The 21,363-nt window shown below is 42.8% G+C and overlaps 1 protein-coding gene across 1 annotated transcript in view; it reads left to right on the top strand.

The window, feature by feature from the left end:
• The first annotated feature begins 1,551 nt into the window (after positions 1-1,551).
• Positions 1,552-21,363, top strand: part of CHID1 (chitinase domain containing 1) — a 277,865-nt gene continuing 258,053 nt past the window's right edge. Inside the window, exons 1-6 of the mRNA XM_026653911.1 lie at positions 1,552-1,624; positions 11,504-11,675; positions 14,732-14,881; positions 17,348-17,480; positions 18,441-18,485; positions 19,932-20,038. Coding sequence (XP_026509696.1) covers positions 11,565-11,675; positions 14,732-14,881; positions 17,348-17,480; positions 18,441-18,485; positions 19,932-20,038 — 546 coding nt within the window. The 5' untranslated portion in view covers positions 1,552-1,624; positions 11,504-11,564. The remainder of the gene's footprint in view (positions 1,625-11,503; positions 11,676-14,731; positions 14,882-17,347; positions 17,481-18,440; positions 18,486-19,931; positions 20,039-21,363) is intronic.

Genomic DNA, 21,363 nt, shown 5'->3' with positions numbered 1-21,363 from the left:
CCCCGCAAGCAGGAGTCTCTGGGAGCAAGGCAGAGGGCAGGAGCAGCACATGGCAGTCGGGGGAGGGACAGCTGAACTGCGGATTCATAGCCTGCTGGGCGGCTGCAGCACAGGGAATTTAGGGGAGTGGGGAGCTGATGGGGGGGCTGCAGGTCCACCCTGGTTCCAAGCCCCCACCAGCTAGCTGCAATGGGCTGCTCTTCCTGCAAGCAGTGGACAAAGCAGGTGGCTGCCAAACGACTTTAGAAGGGAGCATTGCACAACTTTAAATGAGCATGTTCCCTAATTGATAAGAACATAAGAACATAAGAAAGGCCGTACCGGGTCAGACCAAAGATCCATCTAGCCCAGTATCCTGTCTACCGACAGTGGCCAATGCCAGGTGCCCCAGAGGGAGTGAACCTAACAGGCAATGATCAAGTGATCTCTCTCCTGCCATCCATCTCCATCCTCTGACAGACAGAGGCTAGGGACACCATTCCTTACCCGTCCTGGCTAATAGCCATTAATGGACTTAACCATCATGAATTTATCCAGTTCTCTTTTACACTCTGTTATAGTCCTAGCCTTCACAACCTTCTCAGGTAAGGAGTTCCACAAGTTGACTGTGCGCTGTGTGAAGAAGAACTTCCTTTTATTTGTTTTAAACCTGCTGCCTATTAATTTCATTTGATGACCCCTAGTTCTTGTATTATGGGAATAAGTAAATAACTTTTCCTTATCCACTTTCTCCACATCACTCATGATTTTATATACCTCTATCATATCCCCCCTTAGTCTCCTCTTTTCCAAGCTGAAGAGTCCTAGCCTCTTTAATCTCTCCTCATATGGGACCCATTCCAAACCCTTAATCATTTTAGTTGCCCTTTTCTGACACTTTTCTAGTGCCAGTATATCTTTTTTTAGATGAGGAGACCACATCTGTACGCAGTATTCGAGATGAGGGCGTACCATCGACTTATATAAGGGCAATAATATATTCTCAGCAATGAAATGCTAACCAGGATGACTTTAAGTGAGGAGTTACTGTAATAACTTCTGAAGCGTGGCTCAGGAGCCATAGGTTGGCCACCCCTGGCCTACTTCCATTTTGAAGGGCGGGAAAGCTGATGAAATCAAACTAATTTCCCCAGTGAACGCTCTGCTCTGCCCATTCATCTGCGAGAGCCGCCTGGGAGAAGCAGGACAGCAGTGGGGGCCCTGCATCCCTGACCTGCAGGAGGGGAGGCTGTCAGCCCTGGGAAAGTCCCGCTGTGTGTGTAGAACGAGGCCGTGTCATGCAGGCTGCAAGGGGCGCTGCCAAGCAGGAGCTAAAGCTAGAAAGCCCCATTAGCAGCTGCAGGGCTCCCGCGCTTGTGGGAAAGGAAAAAGCATTGCAGGAGGAGGGACCTTTAATTGAACAGTTGACCCCCCCCCCCCTGCCCTTGCTTTCCCGTTCCCCCACAGGCTCTTTATCGATTAGTTGTTCGGTGGTCGGAGCACCGCTGGCAGCTCCTGTCCCCGGCGCAGGGAGCGTGGGCGGCTGCTTTAAAAGGCGAGCGCTGGGGTAGACCCTCCCCGCCCGCTTCCACTTCCGAGTCCGGGTTGCGGAGGGAAGCAGGCGGCAGCAACAGCAGCGGCCGCGGTAACGGCCGGGTGGGCGGCAGGGGTGGGGAGCTCGCGTCACGGCGGCGATTGCGCTAGACTGGTTGCCTGGGCAGGGAGAGCGAGCGCCAGGCGGGCGGGACCAAGCTCCAGCTCTGGAGGCTGCTCCCCAGCTCGGGCGCGCGCGGCTGGCCCGTCCCGCGCGGTGTCGGGCTCTTCCCCTTCGTTTGGGTCAGCACCTCTGCCCATAGCGGTGGCTGAGGGAGGTGGAGCTCCCTCCTCCTCAGTTTCCCCTCCCTCCCGGTTAATAACTTCTCTGATTGTCTCCTCTGTTGCCCAAGCATGGTGGAGAAATGCTGGGGCAGGGTGGCTGGTGTTTCTCCTTCTCCCCCTTATCTAATGGCTGGTGGCCTCTTCCCACAGTGGACCTGTGGGGATAGCCCTCAACAGCCCTGGGGTTGTGTCTCCACCAAGAGGAGGAGGTGGTGGTGGTAATTAATTGGAGGGGTGGCTGTGGGTGTCACCCTGCTGCTTTGGTGTTCTGGATTTTAAGGCCAGAAGGGACCATCATGATCCTGCAGTCTGACCCGTTGCAAACCCCAGAACAGGGATCGGCAACCTGTGGCCCGCCAGGGTAAGCACCCTGGTGTGCCGGGCCTGTTTGTTTATCTGCCACATCCACAGGTTCGGCCAATCGTGGCTCCCCCTGGCTGTGGTTTGCTCTAGGCCAATGGGGGCAGCGGGACACGGGGGCCAGCACATCCCTCAGCCCGCTGCCCCCATTGGCCTGGGACGGCAAACCGCAGCCCGTGGGAGCCGCGATCGTCCGAACCTGCGGATGCAGCAGGTAAACCGGCCCGGGCCAGCCAGGGTGCTTACCCTGGCAGGCTGTGTGCCAAAGGTTGCTGATCCCTGCCCTAGAACCTCACCCACTCGCTCCCGTTGTAAGCGTATAACCTCTGCCCGAGTTACTGAAATCCTGGAATTTTGCTTTAAAGACTTCAAGTTACAGCGAATTCACCATTCACTCTAGTTTAAACCAGCAAGTGACCCCCTCACCTCCCAAAATGCTGCAGAGGAAGGAGGAAAAATCTGCTAATCTAACTCCAGGGAAAAATTCCTTCCTGACCCTAAATATGGCAGTTAGTTGGACTCTGAGCATGTTGGTCAGACCTACTAGCCAGACACCTAGAAAAGAGTTCTCTGTAATAAGTCAGAACTCTTTCTGTTTAGTGTCCCATCTGCGGGTTCCTGGGTCTACTCTCTACCAAAGCTGCTGCACTGCTCATGGTCAGTAGATCTTTCTGACTATTTCACCCCTCCCAAGAAGGCTTAACCGCCACTTTCATTTTTTAGGTAGCAAGTAGCCACAGTGCCTCCTCACTCTGGTGAGGTTTGTAAATATTTTCATATTTGATGACCAGTAGATAATCGGGTTACTACTTATTCAGCTAACAAATAAAGCTGCAAACAATATGCAAGTTCTTAGGGCAACATTTCCTTATTTGGGAGTTGTCAGAAAAGGGTGCCATTTTGGGGGGTTAACTGGAGGCACTAGCAACTAGAAGTAGGCCCAATATGGAATTTTAAACAAATCTTTTGTCTGAATTTAAATTTATAAACACTTCTAGTCATCGTGTTTTGTAAACCCATTTAAGAGTATTAACACAAGTGTTGTAAATGTTTCTTTAAACTTAAATGGAAACTTGGCTTTAAAAAAATAAACACTTGTGGGCAACTTATTTGTTTAATAAATATAACTCCATTATCCATTTGTTTTCAAATATATTGCCTATATTGGAGTAATTCTCTGAAGCAAAGTGAAATGCTGAAAGTAAACATAGAGCATTAATTGTACCATATAAGTAAAGTGGATTTTAAAGAGTATTTCAGTTTTTACTCTAACCTGTTACTGTTTCTTGCTGTCCTTTTCAATATGAATTATATTGACATTACACCTTCAGTGTTTGGTCTAGTAAATTACATCTGATTATCTTGTCCTTGTTCAGGACATCTCCGTTATTTCTTCAGTAGGGTCTCAAAGATGAATGCAAGTTTCAAACTCAAACATACAATTCTTAGAAGATAAACATATTAAAGCTTACTGACTGTTGGCATCATGGGAAATGGAGTTAATTGTATTGAACTTGTCATGACAGAACTAACATCTTAAAGGCCCCATTTATATCCAGAGTTGCACTTCAAAATAAGTGTAATAAACAAAATTAGTTAAAACAGTGCAAAACCCTGTGTGGACACTCTTAATTCAACTTAAACCTGGTTTATACTGATTTACTGAAACCCAAATTGAACTCAAATTAGCGTCTAGTTTTGCATCAGTTTAAATAAAGGTGTTTTGAACTGATTTAGTTAAACTGGAGCAACTTTGAATATAGGGAAAGGCCTAAGGGGTGTTAGATCTCATTTGAATACTACAGTGGCATGCAATATAGGAAAACCTCACTGCTGAGTTTGTTGAACTTTGGGTTTTAATCCTCTTTGTGCCCTTCTCAATCTGGAATCTTGGGAGAAGTTTGCTGCAGACAAATTTGAAAGAGGCTTTTCAGGCAGGTAGAACAACTTAAATCAGCAGTTCTCAAGCTTTAGCAACCTGAGAAACCCCCCTTTAGAATTAAAAAAATTTGTGGACACCTAAGCCCCCTGCCCCGCTTAGTCCCAGGCTCTGCCACCACTCCCCCCCTCCCCCCCAAAGCTGTGCTCCCACCTTTTCCCACCCCTGTTCCACCTCTTCCATGCTGTCCCCTCCCCGGCGTGTGCCCTGTCCCTGCTCCTCCCCCTCCCTCCCAGTGCCTCCTGCATGCCATTGAACAGCTGTTCCTTGGCGTGCAGGAGGTGCTGGGAGGGAGAGGGAGGAGTTGAGTTGATCAGTGGGGCCCGTGGACCCCCTGGAGTAGCCTTGCAGACCCCAGTTTGAGAAATGCTGACTTAAATCATTGATTACATTGGTTTTACAAAGCTACAGCTTTGCTGGAAAACATGTGCTGTTCAGTTTTAGGTTTTTAAAAAAAAGCATTTATAGCTCAGTTAATGAATTTTTCAACACTTGGAGTGTCACTACTAGTGAGCTATCTTACTCGACTTTTACAAAATTGCTTTAGCCAAATAACAAAATATTAAAAAGAAGGTTCCAATACTGGCTGTCAGTTGAACTGCTATTTGCAGAACTCTGGTCCAGCAATAAAATGCCTTCTACATATTCAAGAGCAAATGTTTATTGAATGAAGTTGGTATGTGGATATCATATGCTTGGATGTGACAAAGTGCTGCAGTCTGAACACTTTCAGAATACATTTGCCATCTGACTGCTGTTCCGCAAGGGTTTTTCTGTTTGTTTCTTTGGAACTTGCTAGCTTCAGCAGTCAAAGTGCTATTGCTGAGAAATTGTTCCAAATATTGAAACTAGTAGCGAACATTTTCAGATCAATGTTTGTCAGCTTCTGGTGGAGTCAGTATTTGGTCTATAGTTTTCACAGATTTGCATTAACTATATAGGTACTAAAACGGTCCTCATCACCATTTTACCTAGGAACCTCCTCCCATGAGTTTAAACATGGTGCTCTTCCTCCTCTGCTATCAAAAAGCAGGCTTTAGGGTGGTTTTGGTGTCTTATTGTAAAGAATCTGAGAATGAGGGTACTGTTGAGGAGCAAGCTTGGGAAAAGAGTTGTGCTTCTAGCTCAGTGCACAGAGGTTAATGGTTTGCCTTTAGCTAGTAGGAGGGAAGGTTGATTGGCAGCCTCTACGGCAGGGGTTCTCAAACTTCATTGAACCATGACCCCCTTCTGACAACAAAAATTACTACACGACCCCAGGCGGGGGGACCAAAGCCAAAACCTGAGCTCCGCTGCCCCGGGCTGGGAGGCCAAAGCCGGAGCCCAGGGGCTTCATCCCCAGGCGGTGGCCTGTAACCTGAGCCCTGTCACCCAGGGCTGAAGGCCTGGGGGTTTGGCCCCAGCAAATCTAACACCAGCCTTGGCGACCCTATTAAAATGGGGTCGTGACCCACAGTTTGAGAACCGCTGCTCTACGGCTTGCAGGGATGGCAACTGCAGACCCCATCAGCTTTTTATATATTGTAGATATGTTGGTTGACCCCAATCAGCCCAGGCCTGCAGAGGGTGGGCTTTTTCAGGAGCTCCTCACTGAGCTTCCTGAGGCCCACAGTATTTCTAAGACTTGATCTTTTGTTCAAGGCCTTCGTCTCATACCTTCTTGACTACTGAAATCTGCTCTTGCCTTGATGCCAGTCACACTGCCTCTTTAGTTTATTCAAAACACTGCTGCTAAGATCACTTTCCTGGCTTGTGACTCCAGCATCACCACTCCCTCTGCATCCTTCCTCTGGCTTCCCCTCTACTGCATCAAATTTATCTTTGCCTTTACCTCTGAGGTCCTTCACTGTTTAGCACCACCATATCAGATCTACCAGCTTACTGAGTTCTCCATCCCCATCTTTGCTCTACCACTGCCAACTTCACCCTCATGCATTTTTGTTTTCTTCCAGGTTGCCTGGTGTAGGGAAGCTTCCTGTCAAAATTCATAAAGCTTTCACCTTATCCTCTCTTAATCCTTCTTTAAACCCATTTTTGCCATGTGGCATACAAATGGCTTCTGTCTAGCATAGATTAGGCAAATGCTTTTTGCTAGACTCTTGCCACATCTTCCTCATCCACCCTCACTCTGCTTGCCTGTTTCATCCACCCATTGTGTCCTGACCGACATGTAGGTTGAGAACTCTCTGGGGCATGGATTCTTTATTATGGATCTGATACTTGACTGGACCTTAATAAGAAAACAAATGTTTGCAAGTATGGAAACTATCTTAGCTCAACCCCTTAGCTCTCCAGCCTCCCATCTTCCCTTCTGTTCCTTCTGTAGTTACTTTATAAGATAATTTTGGATTAAGGGCTTAATTAAGTCTTGTGTGTGGCTTACATTATGAACAGCCACTACTTGTACAAGTTGCACAGGGAATATTGACGATGCACTGGCACGCTGGCTTGTGGTTGACTTGATGTTACCGTTGCACATGAATTAGCTCAGGGGTCGGCAACCTTTCAGAAGTGGTGTGCCGAGTCTTCATTTATTCGCACTAATTTAAGGTTTCGTGTGCCAGTCATACATTTTAACGTTTTTAGGTCTCGTTCTATAAGTCTATAATATATAACTAAACTATTGTTGTATGTAAAGTAAATAAGGTTTTTAAAATGTTTAAGAAGCTTCATTTAAAATTTAAATTAAAATGCAGAGCCCCCCGGCCCGGTGGCCAGGACCCGGGCAGTATGAGTGCCACTGAAAATCAGCTCGTGTGCCGAAGGGTTGCCTACCCCTGCACTATCTGTTCCTAGCTTGAATCGCTGATTGGACCTTAAAATCATGGGGCTTAATGGTACAAGGTTCTGAGCATCATCATTACCCCAAGGAAAGGATTCCATTTATCAAAGGAAAATCTCAAAACACCATTGCAATAGCATAATTAATACAGCTAATCTATTTCTGGCTCAATTCAGAAGCTGCAGCAACACAGTCTGGAGTCAGCAGCAGATCACTTAACTTTATAATTTTTTTCTTAGTAACTTAAATTTTGCTTTGTACTTACAAAATAGCTGTAGGAGTAGCCTGGGTCCATAGCTCCAAGTAATAGGAAGTGGGAAGACAAACAAATACTACATCATGTCACTCTAAGGGTATGTCTTCACTGCAATTGGCAGCATGATTGCAGCACATAAAGATGTACCTGAGCTAGCTTTAATCTAGGTGGTGCAAATACCAATAGCAGTGAAGTTGTGGCAGCCCAGAGTTCAAAGTGGGTTGGCTGCCCCAGTACGTATGCAGGCCCTCTGTGCTGCTGTGGCTTCATTGCTATTGGTACTTGCACTAGCCAGATTAAAGCTAGCTTGGGTATGTCTCCATGTACTGAAATCACCTCTGCCCCCTCCCATCCAATTGTAGTGCAGACATATGCTACATCTGCAAACATTTCTCGACACTCACACCTTGGAGAGCTTCTCTGCATTGGACTAGTGTTTGGAGGCTTGAGGCTTTTTTTAGCCAAATTAAAACAGAGAAGTAGAAGTAAAGAGCAGCCTTCTTCAGATGGGGCAGGGGGACACATGAGGGGGACAAGCAATCCTAATTTACTTGTTACTGTAATAGTTCTCTTTTGTAAACAAGATGGTTAGTTTATTGACCCTGTTTTCTCCCAGGGAAGGGGACATTTTCGACTCGCCCCCAGCATTTCACTACTCATTGAGTACTCCTTTCGAGCCGCTTAACAACTTCCTTGCCTACCTGTTGTGTGGAGGTATCTACACCCTGTTAACATCTAATATGCTTCTAATCCTGAAATACTAAAACACACTTCTCAACAAGGTCAACAAAACCAACTTGAGGTCTGTAAGCATAGCAGTCTTGGAGGTGTGAGCCAATAAAAGTTAGTCTTCAAAGTGAATAGTAGAGATTTTATTAAATGCCATTTCAAAAAACTGTTCAAACCTGTACAAAATCTACCTTGTGATTAAAATGTGAATTTGGGGGCATAGTGTATGAAGAAGCTGATTTTTTGTGGGATCTCAGTTTTATGAAAGTCAGTTTAACTTGACTATAGAACAGTTATTTCTTCATAATTAAACACTGTTCCTAATACAAATCCTTGTATCCTGCTCCTAGCCTCTTTTTTTTAAATGTTGAAAACTGGTCATTTATACCTCCATCCCTTAACCAGTTTTTAATTAAATTAATGTCATCTTATTACTCCTCATCCCTTGACTACTTGGTTTCCTCAGTGACCACTTGAGGGAATTACACAGAGGAAAACCATCCCAACTTGTGTAAAAGACAACTTTTCCTCCAACCTCTCTTTGATTATATTTATGAGTGTAAAGAATAACTTGATATTCAATGTTATGTGGTCTGTGGATAGGACAGTTCTGTTCAGTTCTGATTCAGGTAACCCATCATCTTGAGCTTGGAAAAGATACTTTTTAATCCCCAAGTGCCCATAATGTGCCACCACTGTGTTGCATCATTGACTTGCAAGAAGCTTGAGTGTGACAATTCAGATATTAAGAATAAATGCACACACTCATATTTGTTTGTTAAACCCGTATCTCCCTTGGTTGACTTGAAACTTGCAGGCTAAGTTCACCAGAAATGAAAACCTGAATTTGGATAGGTTTTCCCCATATTCTACTGCTACAAGAAACGCATGGGGCAGTGGATTCCATTGTAGGGGTCTGGAGGCAGCATTTCACCCTCAGGCTGGGCCATAGACACTTTTGTGAACTTGCTTTGTTTTTGAAACATGACAAAATAAAAAATTCTCTATGTAAACATAGCAGGGTTTTATTTTTTTCCTCAACCTGTTACAAAGTTAAAGTGCTTCCCCAATCAGAAGCACTCTTGTATAACTATTTGTAGCATGGCTAAAAAACTAAATGGACAATAGTGATTAAAACAGAAGTTGGATGTTGTTTTGTCTTTCAAAGTCCAGCACTCTCTGCCAAGAAACTACTAGCCACTTGGGGGTGTCTCCCATTTCCTCCAGTCAAAATTTCCTGATATCCATTTTATAAACATTGGTGACTATAAAGGCTTCTCTTAGTGTTTTTGGTATTCTAGGTTTTTTTCTTGTAAATCTGTTGGTTGTAGCCTTCAAAATAGCAATAGTTTAGTCTCTAAACTGGCATTTACATAATCACGGAAAGAACCAGTACTGGGATTCTAGCTTTTTCTTAGAATTAAATGATACCGTGTCACTGGATGGCTGCCTATGCTGCCACAGAATGTCACTTGTGAAAGGCAAAGAACTGTATTTGTTTGTCTCTGGTTACATCATTATTTCCAAAAGACCTATTAAGAACTAGTTGTGAAACTGATTAGTATAGATGCATTTCAAATTTTATTTATTTTTCATAATCAAAATTTACTGAGCAGCCAAAGTATTTTCATCAATACAGGATGGCTGGTTGACAATTTAGTTGGGGTTGGTCCTGCTTTGAGCAGGGGGTTGGACTAGATGACCTCCTGAGGTCTCTTCCAACCCTAATCTTCTATAATTCTATAGAGAGCTAGTTCATAGGCTGCTTTTATGATTTAAGGAAAGGCATAGGTGGGGACTTTAAAAAACCAAAACAAACTCAAACGGCATGCCAAGCTTGAGACTGTTCTGGGACTTGACTTTCAGAGGGTGAATGATCAACGTTTTCTAAAGAGGCCTCCTATAAGAAGTCTCAAGTTGGACATATAACTGACACCCAAAATTACTAATCACTTTTGAGCCAGTATTTTCAAAAGTGATTTGCTCATGTGACAGTCATGTATGAATGTGAGTGAGTGAATACAGCAGGCTAACAAGTGCAGAATATTTCATGAATTCAAATTAAAGAGGTCAGACTCACTATTAAGGTTCATTTTATAAATGGTTTATAACGAAATAAAAAAATTGTGGAAGATATAAGCATGTTACGGACATGAGTAGTGTGGGTTAGATGGTTATAAGCACATCACTAGAAGGTGGTATAGATGAGCTATGGTTACAAGCAATCTTTTGACCTCTTAGTCTTTAGTAAATGCTTTATCTCTCTTTTTTTTTTTTTTTATAAACCTTCTACTCAATCTAGCGATAAACAAAACCTTAATATAGTCTGACTAATAAAGTCATACCTTATGGAAGGAGCTAGCTATGTTAAACTTTACAGAGCAGCAAAGAAACGTAGAACATGAGAAACTGTAAAATATTCATATTTAATGTCCTCATCTTGATATTACTTCCCTTTCTCTTTAATGCTGAAGACAGGATGTCCGTTGCTTGAATTCATGGGGCCTTGCTGCTTATTTTCTTTGTGCCAGTGATAGTTAAGGGCCAGCTAGGTAATCAATGCTGTACGTGATCCAAAAAATACAGGTCCTGCCTTGGAGAGTCTAAATCTAAAGGTGGACCTGAAGGAGGGTGATCTCTTAAATCACTTTTAGTTTTAAAAATAAAGGCTTTGTGTTTTGGGCATTGATTTGGGTTTTATATGACAAAAGGAAGGGGCTCCTAATTCAGAGGGTATTCTGGGGGGCCTGGTTCAGAGGGTATTCAGTCCATGGGGGCAGCTTGGAAGACAGTGGGATGACTGGAATGGGAGAGGGCTTTCAAGACTGACCTTGCTGGAACTATAAAAGGAGGGTAGGCAGGGGCGGCTCTATATTTTTTGCTGCCCCAAGCATGGCAGTCAGGCGGCTTTCGTTGGCGCGCCTGCGGGTGGTCTGCTGGTCATGCGGATTCGGCGGCATGCCTGCGGGAGGTCCACCGGTGCCGCGCCATCGGCGTCCCCGCCGCTGAATTGTCACCGAAGCCGCGGGACCGGTGGACCTCCCGCAGGCATGCCGCCGAAAGCCGCCTGCCTGCTGCCCCCACAGCGACCGGCAGCCCGCCCCCCGCGGCTTGCTGCCTCAGGCACACGCTTGCTGCGCTGGTGCCTGGAGCCGCCCCTGAGGGTAGGGATGCAATCCAAAACAATCTCAAAATTGTTGATTGGAAGTAGGTGTGCTGGGTCTAAAGTTAGGATGCACGGTTTAATGCAGTGGATGGGGATAGGGGCACAAGCGCAGTCAGTGGTGATTGGACTGGGAAGGGAAGGCTTTTTTGGTTGTGGCATCTTGGGAACGCTTAAATGATGTGTGGCCATTGGAGGTTACAGTAATCCTGGTGGAGCTGACCTGTGTGTAAACGGGCTGTCCCATTTGCTTGACCTTATGATAGAAGGTGCTACTATACCAAAACTTTCCGAATAAGACAATGTGAAAATCTAGTGGACAGAATGATTTGCTAAATAAAGTCAACTGTTTCTCATGCAAAGTCTTAAACAAGAAAATCTGACTCCTATTAAACTGTTGTATTCTTGTATTCACAGAAGAGAGAATCAAAACTCTAGTCTCTTTTAAGCACAGCTGACTGGCATAGTGGAAACCGCCATGAGACTTCTCTGTACTGCACTTTCTTTGGTCTTGATTTACCAGCTGGTTGATGCTACGTTATCAAAGACAGATGCAAAGAAAATGGCTTCAAAAACGCTGGAGGAAAAGGTATCAAAACTAGCTGTTCATGACAACTTGTACTCCAAAGTGAGTTAACAAGGAATATTGGCAGATGTTGAAGAGGTTTTTCTACTGGCATTAATTTATAATGGTTTAGTAGGAAACCAATAAGATAACTAAACTATACTGACACTGAATAGTCTTAACTACAGCTGGACCATGGTTTTTTTGTTTTTAATTGAAAAGTCGCAATTTTAAAAGCATTACCAAGGAAGACAAGCTGTTTAGCTGACATTGAACTTATAAGAATAACTACCTGAACAGTGTTAAGTTCACTACATGGCAAAACATGAAAGGTTGAATTGTCTTGCTTAAAGGAACATTATTTAAAATTTTGAAACTGTGTAGCTAAAATTTCAAGTTTCTGATAAAGAACCTTTTAGTATCCTGAACTCATTGCTTAAAGCAAGGGTGGTTCTGGCTGCCTTTAATGTTAAAAACAGTGCTTCGGGCAGGCTTCAGAGCAACAGGACTGGACACCCTCAATCCTGCCATAACTTCTTGTACATGCTTCTGCCGCTTCACTTTTGGCATTGCTGCTACTAGTGAACGTCCTCATGCAGAGTCTGGGAAAGGGTGTGCACATTGAATGAAAAACAAGATTTCCCAGCGATCAGGTGCAGGGGGGAAACAGAAGGACCAAGGACAGAGTCCTCTGGAATCCCCATAGAAAGTTGAAGGTGAGGATGACAGGGATTCTCCAAAGTAAATGGTGAGAGAGAGAGAGAGGAGAAGAACCAGGAAAGGACAGAGTCACAGAAGCCAACAAAGGGTAAGATTTCAAGAGGAGGAATGTGGTTGATGTTGTTGAAAATAGCTGACAGGAGAAGGAGGTTGAGGATGGAATATTGGTTCTGAGCTATGGTTAGAAGGAGGTCATCTGAGAATTTGAGAGTGGTTTAAGTGGAAGGCAATGGGCCGAAGCTGCATTGAAGAGGGTCTATGATGGAATTAGAGGAGAGGCACTCCATTCGTGTTCAGTGAACTTTGAGACAGAAGGGAGACGGCATGGTAGCTGGATAATCAGTGGTCAAGGTTGGGTTTTTTAAGGTGGGAGAGAATAAAACGTTCTTGTCTTATGAGAGGAAAAAGCCAAAGGACAGTGAGAGTTTAAGGAAAAGAGTGGGCACAAGGGAGATCAGGGGATGGGATGGGTTCACAAGGGCAAATGGAGGGGCTAGAGGAAGAGAGCAGACAAGTATGTGTCTGTGACAGGAAAAGGAGACGACTTGTAGGAGTGGGAAGGTAAGATGAGGGGAGGGGGAAGGTCACATATTTTTTCCATTTTCTCTTGGAAGAAATTTCAAGATCCTGTGCTGGGAGAGAAGTGGAGGCTGGAGGAGGGGAAGATTTAAGGAGTGAGACAAAGGTGGTTGGGGTTGAAGACATAGGATACAATTTAAGTTGGCAAAATAAAATAGTTTTAGCTAGGAAGAGGGCAGAAGTGAAGGAGGACAGAATGAATTTGTAGTGGAGGAATTCAGCGTGGTTCCAGGATTTCTTGCTCTGTGAGAGCAGGAGTGAAGGAAGTGATTGTAGGGGATGAACAGGGCTTAGTGGTGTGGCAGGATGGACCTACTGACAGCAGAGAGGGGCAGTGCTGAATTGTAATCATGGAAAACCGAGTGACAGGGCGTGATAGAGGGGCCTGGTGGGCGATGCTGAAAATGGTGTGTGCAAAATTAAAAGCATTCTTTAGAAAACAAACATGTAGTTGATTTTACAGTAGTGTTCAAGATATGCTAGGTACTGCTCGGAAAAGACAGTCCCTGACTCCCAAATCTATTTTGTCTTCAAAGCAAACTGGGTACAGTAGGAAGTGGCACTATATCTGTACTCATACCACCTTAGGAGACTAGCCACTCTTGTACTCAATCAAATATGGCTAAAAATAGTGGGACATTGATTTGACTTTTCTTTCCAGTCAACATCAACCAATAAATGCTGACAAATGTCCACTAAGTGTGCACCTTGTCAGGCCTTAGTGCTCTGCTTTTGGTTACTAGAACTCTGATTGGTCCTTATTCTTGCTCCTGATGCCTCTGGTACATTCATGATTGTGGACACTTTGCTAGTGGTAAAAGCTGTATGAAGTATCTCTACCTTCAATACCCAAATCACAATGAAAGTTCAATCCAAAATGTCTTAAATGTAATGGCCTCCTTAAAGTGTTTAACCAACACACCAAACTGGGAACGTTCAGTCTTGCAATTATGTTTTGATGTAATACTTGAGAGTACAGTTATACTCTGAAAAGAGACTATGCATCGCCTTATTCAGCTGATTTGCTGTGGATCTCTAATTTATCTTTCAGTCCTTTGAACACTACAAAACTTTCCACAGTTAAGTGATCTAAGTGCTGATTCCTCACAAAACTGGAAATTAGTACATTGCCAATCAGTTGGGACTGTGTAAACCTGAACTTGGAGACAGTGGCGGGGGGGAGGGAGGTTCTTATTACTGGTGTGAGGAAACTTAGCTTGACTCCCAGAGTCCATGCTGGGTTTGCAAAACTGGCAGTTAGAAGAAAAAAATCTTGTATGCTATTGGGTATACAAATCATAAGACACAAACATGAACCCCACAATACTGCTTTAGTCACTTCTCACTGTAGAACAGCTCTTAAACCTTGCTTATGGTATCCTAGATTTGTCTGACTATAATAGCCAAGAGTTCAGTGTCTCAGGGTCTTCTTCCAAAAAGGAAAACATGTTGGAGTACATTATGAACTTATTGCAAAATTGTCATTTAACCTCTGAATGAATGTCATACTGCTCATGTGTGGAGACTAGCATACTCTATTCCTATAGTAAATTGGCTTTCTCTGTTTGCAGGGGAAGTGTGTATAAAGTAAGACTTTAAATACTGCTGATACTGACAGCATTTCTGAGCTCTAGCCTGTTCCTTTTAACTAAGCTATATTGCATCATTTATAGGGAACACTAAAAGTTTAATGATGTGATTAAAGTGTAGATTAACTCAAAGTAGTTAATTGTACAAATGCTGTTAATGAAAGTAATTCTAAAAATTGTTTTCCCCCTTAGATATGGCATTCAGACAAAATTGTACAAGACCGGGGTCTGGTAGTCACTGATCCAAAGGCAAAAGATATTGTGTTGGAACACAAAAGTTACTGTGCCAAGAAAATGAAGGAGAGACACTTCTGGGGAGATGTTCTGGGATATATCACCCCTGTAAGTAATACAATAAAAATCAGAGTCTCTGCTGAATATACAGCAGACTAATAAGATGCCAGGTTTCTCTATTCTTGCAGTATCAGTAACAGATTCAGCCAAGCACCAAGCACAATATTGTACCTATCCCTTCAGTTTCCTTATAATATTATAGCTACTTCTGATGCTTGTTCAAATAGCCACCCAAGAGAAGAAGGATGGTTCATCAGTTGGGTACTAGTCTGGGACTTGAACCGCCGTGTGTTTCCCTGTTCTGCTACAGGTTTCTGTGTGACTTTCATGCAAGTTGCATAGTCTCTCTGTGTCCCAATTCCTCAGGGGGATAATAGTACTTCCCTATCTCACAGGGGTAGTATGAGATTGTGATGTGCTCACATACTAGGGCAATGTGAACTGTATATGTACTATGGATAGCTGCACAATGCAACTTGAATAATTTCAATACAGAGCAAAACTTTTTCTGCTGACACCAAACTAACCCTTATTTCCAAGCTTGCTACTATTCAAGACATCTCCCTAGATCCCTTTTAGAACAATGAATATACATTTTGATAATAGTAAAGGGCTGTGTAAACAAATCAGAAAAAGTGTAACCAGTTAAAAAAAATAAATTGCTAATGATACCAACACTACTTATTGCGCTCATCAGTTGCTGAACTATTGACTTTTTTGTAGGCCTGGCTAAGTAGAGGTTTGAAGGAGGGATTTGAAGGACAATGAGGAAATGTTACCCCTTTGACTCAAGTCCAGTTATGTGTTTGTACTATTTTCCTCCCTTTGAAGGATAGAAGTTTTTTGATAAATATTCAGCTGTGTCCACTTGCCAGTTAAGCTTGGTGAAAGTTGACTTCCAAGTGAAGGATCACTCAAGCTCCCAAACCAACTTTGCTTTTACTGTTAGCAGGGCACTACCAAATTCACTGTCCTTTTTTGTAAATTTCACAGTCCTAGCATTTTAAGTATTTGAACCCCTTAAATTCAAGATTTAAAAATGGTAAATTTCACAGTGTTGTAACAAAACATGAATATGTATTTAAAAATGGCAAAATATAAACACGTTAAAGCCTTTAAGACTCAGCATTTCTGAAACCTATCCCTTGAAGTTCCTGTTCTTTTTGGGTTTCAGAAATATTTTGAACATGAAGTACTGGTGTTTTCAGAGTCTTCTACAGACTGAAATGATGGCTTGAAGGGTGCAAACTGGACCACTTATTTCCATGTGTCAACTGCAAAGCCACATGATGACTTAGTTTTCATCTTTAGCTATTACACTGCTCATCACTTCGGTAGAAATTTCTAGGAAATGTGCTGCATTAAGAAAGGTGGTCAGTTTTTGTTTTTTTTTTAGAAGGTCTTGCAGAGGCATAAGGATGCAAGCGCTAAAGCAAAAAATGATAGTCTGGCAGCACATGTTTTGGCCCTTAACATAGGCGTTGGCTAGAGGGGAAGAGAAGATGTTGGCGGGGACAGAGGGATAATTTCTTTTCAACAAATCTTGGTCTAAAACTATGTTTACGCTACTGCCTATGTCAGCAAAACTTACGTCACTCAGGGGTGTGAATATTCTACCCCCTGAACAACATAAACTATGCTGACATAAGTTCTAGTGTGCACAGCACTGTGTCGGCGGGAGAGCTTCCCCTGCGACACAGCTTATGCCGCTTGTGGGGGCGTTTTTTAATGTTGTTGGCATACAGCGTCTTCACACGCTCTCCAGCGGTGCAGCTGTACCACTGCAGTGCTGTAAGAGTAGACATGCCCTAAGAAAAAGGAATTTTAAATATTCAGATACAATATTGATCTTCCTGAATTTTCATTTTTAACAGCTTCAGGTATCTGGAGTGAACTTGTTTTGTTTAAAAACAAAATAGTACAGGTCTCCCTGCAGCTTTTCTAGAAACTTCCTTTAGAATATGGCAAAATTCAGTAGACTCTGTTCACACTTCACTACAGCAAGTGTTTTGAATGCAGTAGACTCTGTTGGAAGTGTTATCACTTATCAAGGAGGGTAAGTATAATCACGGGAAGGCTAGGCCTTCTAGCAGACTCCACTTGGATATCCTGTGACTGTCTGACTCTTCCATCCCTTACAAGAGCAGGTGTGTGAAATTTCACAGTTCCTAACTTCCATTGGACATGAAAAAAATGGAATGCATAACCTATTAATCCCATTCCCCACTGGAGTCTCTCTTAAATTCAGTAAAATCTGTAGCTAAAATGGGCTTGTGCATTTACCTTTGCTGGAAATTTCTAGTGTGCATTCCATAGTTGATACTAAGTAATGAAGCTCTACAAACATGCTAAAACACTTCCTTAGAAGCCCACAAGCTGACCTGCAGTGATCCTTCCAACACTTTTCCTTGTGATATACAGAAAAATTGTCATCTGACAAGTAGTAAAGGTTGTTGTAGATCCTGTTGTAATGTCTTCTTTTTTTCCCCCTTTTTTCTTTTCCCTTTTTGCAAGTGGAACAACCATGGCTACGACATTGCTAAAATGTTTGGAAACAAATTTACGTTGATCTCCCCAGTCTGGCTACAGGTGAAAAGAAAGGGAAAGGAGATGTTCCAGTTCACAGGGCTACATGATGCTGACCAAGGTTCTTTATTTTCGTGTTGTGTGATGTTTGGATGTGTATATATGTGAAATATATAGTCAGTATTGCTATAGGCTGAATGAAAGACACTAATTACTAGCCTTTCCAGTATACTAATATGGATTTGTCTCTGGTCTTTCTGATGATGAGATTCCACTTTGTCACTGTACTCTTATAATTAAAAGTCTCTCTCTCTCTATTTTTTTAAAAGAAAACCACCCATTTATCCCCCAAAGAGTAGTGGAAGAATGGAGATTTCAGTGGCTCCTTTCACTTGGCCCATCACAAAGAACAGGCTGAGATAGTTATGTACATAAACATTTTTAATGAATCTGTATTAATTTCATTTAACTTAGTAAAGTATTTCGGGATACATGACTCTACAGTCAGGCTACATTTCAGGCTTTATGCTATTAAAATTTAAATTTGATAATGGCTTGGGTGTCGGCAAATGTAAAGTTATCTCAATTGAAATATCATCTCTGGTGACCGATTCTGAACAAGCTTTAATTCTGATAATTTTCAGACCAAATAATGAATCAATAAAATGATCCTTATGAAAATGGGACAGGCCACTAAAAATACCATCTTATTTAAGCCTGTTCATCCCAAAGGATGATTGAAGCCTCCAAAAATAATCAAAGCCTCAATATACTGCAATCTGGTTGTCGTGACAAATGAGCCAGAACAAATGCTGTTGCATTTCATGTGAAAGGCAAGGAAAACTTTTGTAAGGTAAAAATGTTGAACTACTGGTTTCCATATGGAATGGGGCAACTAGCTTTATTCTCTAGATATCAGTAAGGCTGTACTCACAATAGAATGACCTGTGAGCCAGTAACATTTTCTCTTATGGGAGGAGGAGAGTTGCAATGAAACTACATACTTTACTTAAAGACGTCTCTTGAAAGATATTTATATTAGATATGTTCTTAGCTTAACAGTTGTTTCATTGTTTGACAGATTGGATAAAGGATGTCAAGAAAAACTCTAAAACCATCAAAATAGGTGAGGCTGCATTTTAAGTTTCTTGTAGTCTTCTGCTTGTGGTTATTGGCACAGGCAAGGAAGCCTTTATTTCAGGAGTATGTGTATGGGAGATGTTAGCTGAGCAAAATAGTCCTCATGCACAGGATCTTAAGGGAAAAGACTGGGGGAAAAAAAGTATAAAAGAGTGCATCTAGCTTTATTTGGGTCAATTAATTATTGGTAGCTCAGTAATTGAGATACCATACCTGTTGGTGCCCTGAGGTTTTTCTCCTGAGATTTCTCCCCCCACTCCCCCCCTTTTTTTCCCCTTGGTTCAGACTCTGGGACTCCGTGTTCCTGCCATCTTCCTTCTGGATGAGAATTCCTTCAGAGCTGACTGCCATGTTCTTGGGGGAGAGGTTGGCCTTGTGACCACAGTACTCTTAAGCTCTGGTTAGAGAATCAAACTGATGATCCAGTTAGAGTGTCTAGCATGATGATGTAGAGGACTGCTGCATTTTTCTCTTAACCTGAAAGTCTGAGGTCTCTATAACAGTTTCCTATTTTAGAAAAATTGGAAAACATTGATATAGACACATCTGCTAAACAGCTCACCTTGCCTACTCCATGATCCTGCCAGTGACTGGCATGCTTGCTTTATGCAGATGTCAAAATGTAAAGAGTGGATTGCAGAAGGATGGAATTCATTTAAATTAAAAGAAACCTCAATGTGAACTCTTCAAATATGTCTTTTAAAATACAACTTTCTAATGAAGTAACTTTTTAAATATGTCCTGATTCTCGTTATTAACCTAAACCAATTCTAAGCCTTTCTGCTCCTTTTATTAAAATGGTTTTCCACCGGGGGCACGTCCTTCTCTGGTCCACCTTGGATGCCAGCCTTCCTAATAGCTCCCTTTCCTGCTCGCTTGTTGTGACTTCACTTCTAGTAACATGCGGGCAGAGCTAGTAAACAGTCTTATGGAGCTTGGGGAAGAGCGTGTCTGAGTTTCCCCAAAGAAAGAATACAAGAATATTGTCATGAGTGCTAGAAATAATCAAAACAGTGCAACTGACTAGACCCAGTGCTGCTAAACTCACAAAGGTAACAAACTAAAGTTTAGAAGTAAAATTATTTATCTTTCCAGTATAGTAATCTTAAGCATTGTGTCAATAATAGGTACAAAACTTCCAGAAGGAGACACTATTTTCAAGCTGGCATCCCTTTAAGAGTGATTTTACAGCCCCTATTAATAACTCAGTTCTCCATTCTAAGTATTTACTTTGAGTCGACATTCTTCAGTGCCCCACTTTTGAAACAAAGGACAACATTGCATGAGCAATTTGCTTATCTATACTAACTGGAGTTAGAAAGTAGAGAAGCAAAACCTTTAGATATGGGAGATTTTCCTGTGAATTTATCAGTGTAATCAGAGCAGTTGTAATTTTCATAATTACTTGTTTGACTTGTTTCTTTCATCTCAGTTCCTCGGATTTTGTTTGACGGTTGGACTTACCAAGATTTTGAGAGTGTTTTTGGCAGTGAGGATGAGATAGAGGAGCTTTCCAAGACCATGGTGCAAATAGCCAAGGTAAAACCATTGCTAATACAAATGAGTTAATCAGTGGGATACCTGTTATCGATCCTTTATAGCTGGATGATACCTTTACATCTTATAGTGACAATGAAATTTCTATTCAAATAGTAATTAGGTAGGATGTTAAACAGTAACTGCTAAACTTAAATATCTTAAATCTGCGGGACTGGACAACTTGCACCCAAGAGTTCTAAAAGAGCTGAAGAGCTTTCCAAGCTGTTCAGTGAATCTCTGCAGCAGTTCTAGAGGACTAGAAAAAAATAGGGCTGTTGATTTTAATTGCAGTTAACTCATGCAATTAACTCAAATTAATTACGAATAAAAAATTAATTGCGATTAATCGCAGTTTTAATCGCACTGTTAAACAATAGAATACTTTCACTGCAGATTTGACAAAACACAAAGAAGGTACCAATGTGAGATTTCTAAAGATAGCTACAACACTCGACCCAAGGTTTAAGAATCTGAAGTTCCTTCCAAAATCTGAGAGAGACAGGGTATGGAGCATGCGTTCAGAAATCTTAAAAGAGCAACACTCCGATGCGGAAACTACAGAACCGAACCACCAAAAAAGAAAATCAGCCTTCTGATGGTGGCATGTGACTCAGATGATGAAAATGAACATGCATTGGTCTGCACTGCTTTAGATAGTTATCGAGCAGAACCTGTCATCAGCATGGACTCATGTCCTCTGGAATGATGGTTGAAGCATGAAGGGACATATGTATCTTTAGCGCATCTAGCACATAAATATCTTGCAATGCCGGCTACAACAGTGTCATGTGAATTCCTGTTCTCAATTTCAGGTGATATCATAAACAAGAAGCAGGCAGCATTATCTCCTGCAAATGTAAACAAATTTGTTTGAGCGATTGGCTGAACAAGAAGTAGGACTGAGTGGACTTGTAGGCTCTAAAGCAGGGGTCGGCAACGTTCGGCTCGCCAGGGTAAGCACCCTACCGGGCCGGGCCAGTTTATTTACCTGCTGATGCGGCAGGTTCGGCCGATCGCAGCCCCCACTGGCTGCGGTTCGCCGTCCTGGTCCAATGGGGGCGGCGGGAAGCGGCACGGGCCGAGGGATGTGCTGGCCGCGGCTTCCCGCCACCCCCATTGGCCCGGGACGGCAAACCGTGGCCAGTGGGGGCTGCGATCGGCCGAACCTGCCGCGTCAGCAGGTAAATAAACTGGCCCGGCCCGCTAGCGTGCTTACCCTGGCAAGCCGCGTGCTGAACGTTGCCGACCCCTGCTCTAAAGTTTTACATTTTTATTTTGGAATGCAGTTATTTTTTGTACATAATTCTACATTTGTAAGTTCAACT

The sequence above is a fragment of the Terrapene carolina genome, unplaced genomic scaffold (genome assembly GCF_002925995.2).
Source record: "Terrapene carolina triunguis isolate 2854851 unplaced genomic scaffold, T_m_triunguis-2.0 Scaffold171, whole genome shotgun sequence".
Lineage (NCBI taxonomy): Eukaryota > Metazoa > Chordata > Testudines > Emydidae > Terrapene > Terrapene triunguis.
This window is presented reverse-complemented; position numbering and strand designations above follow the sequence as displayed.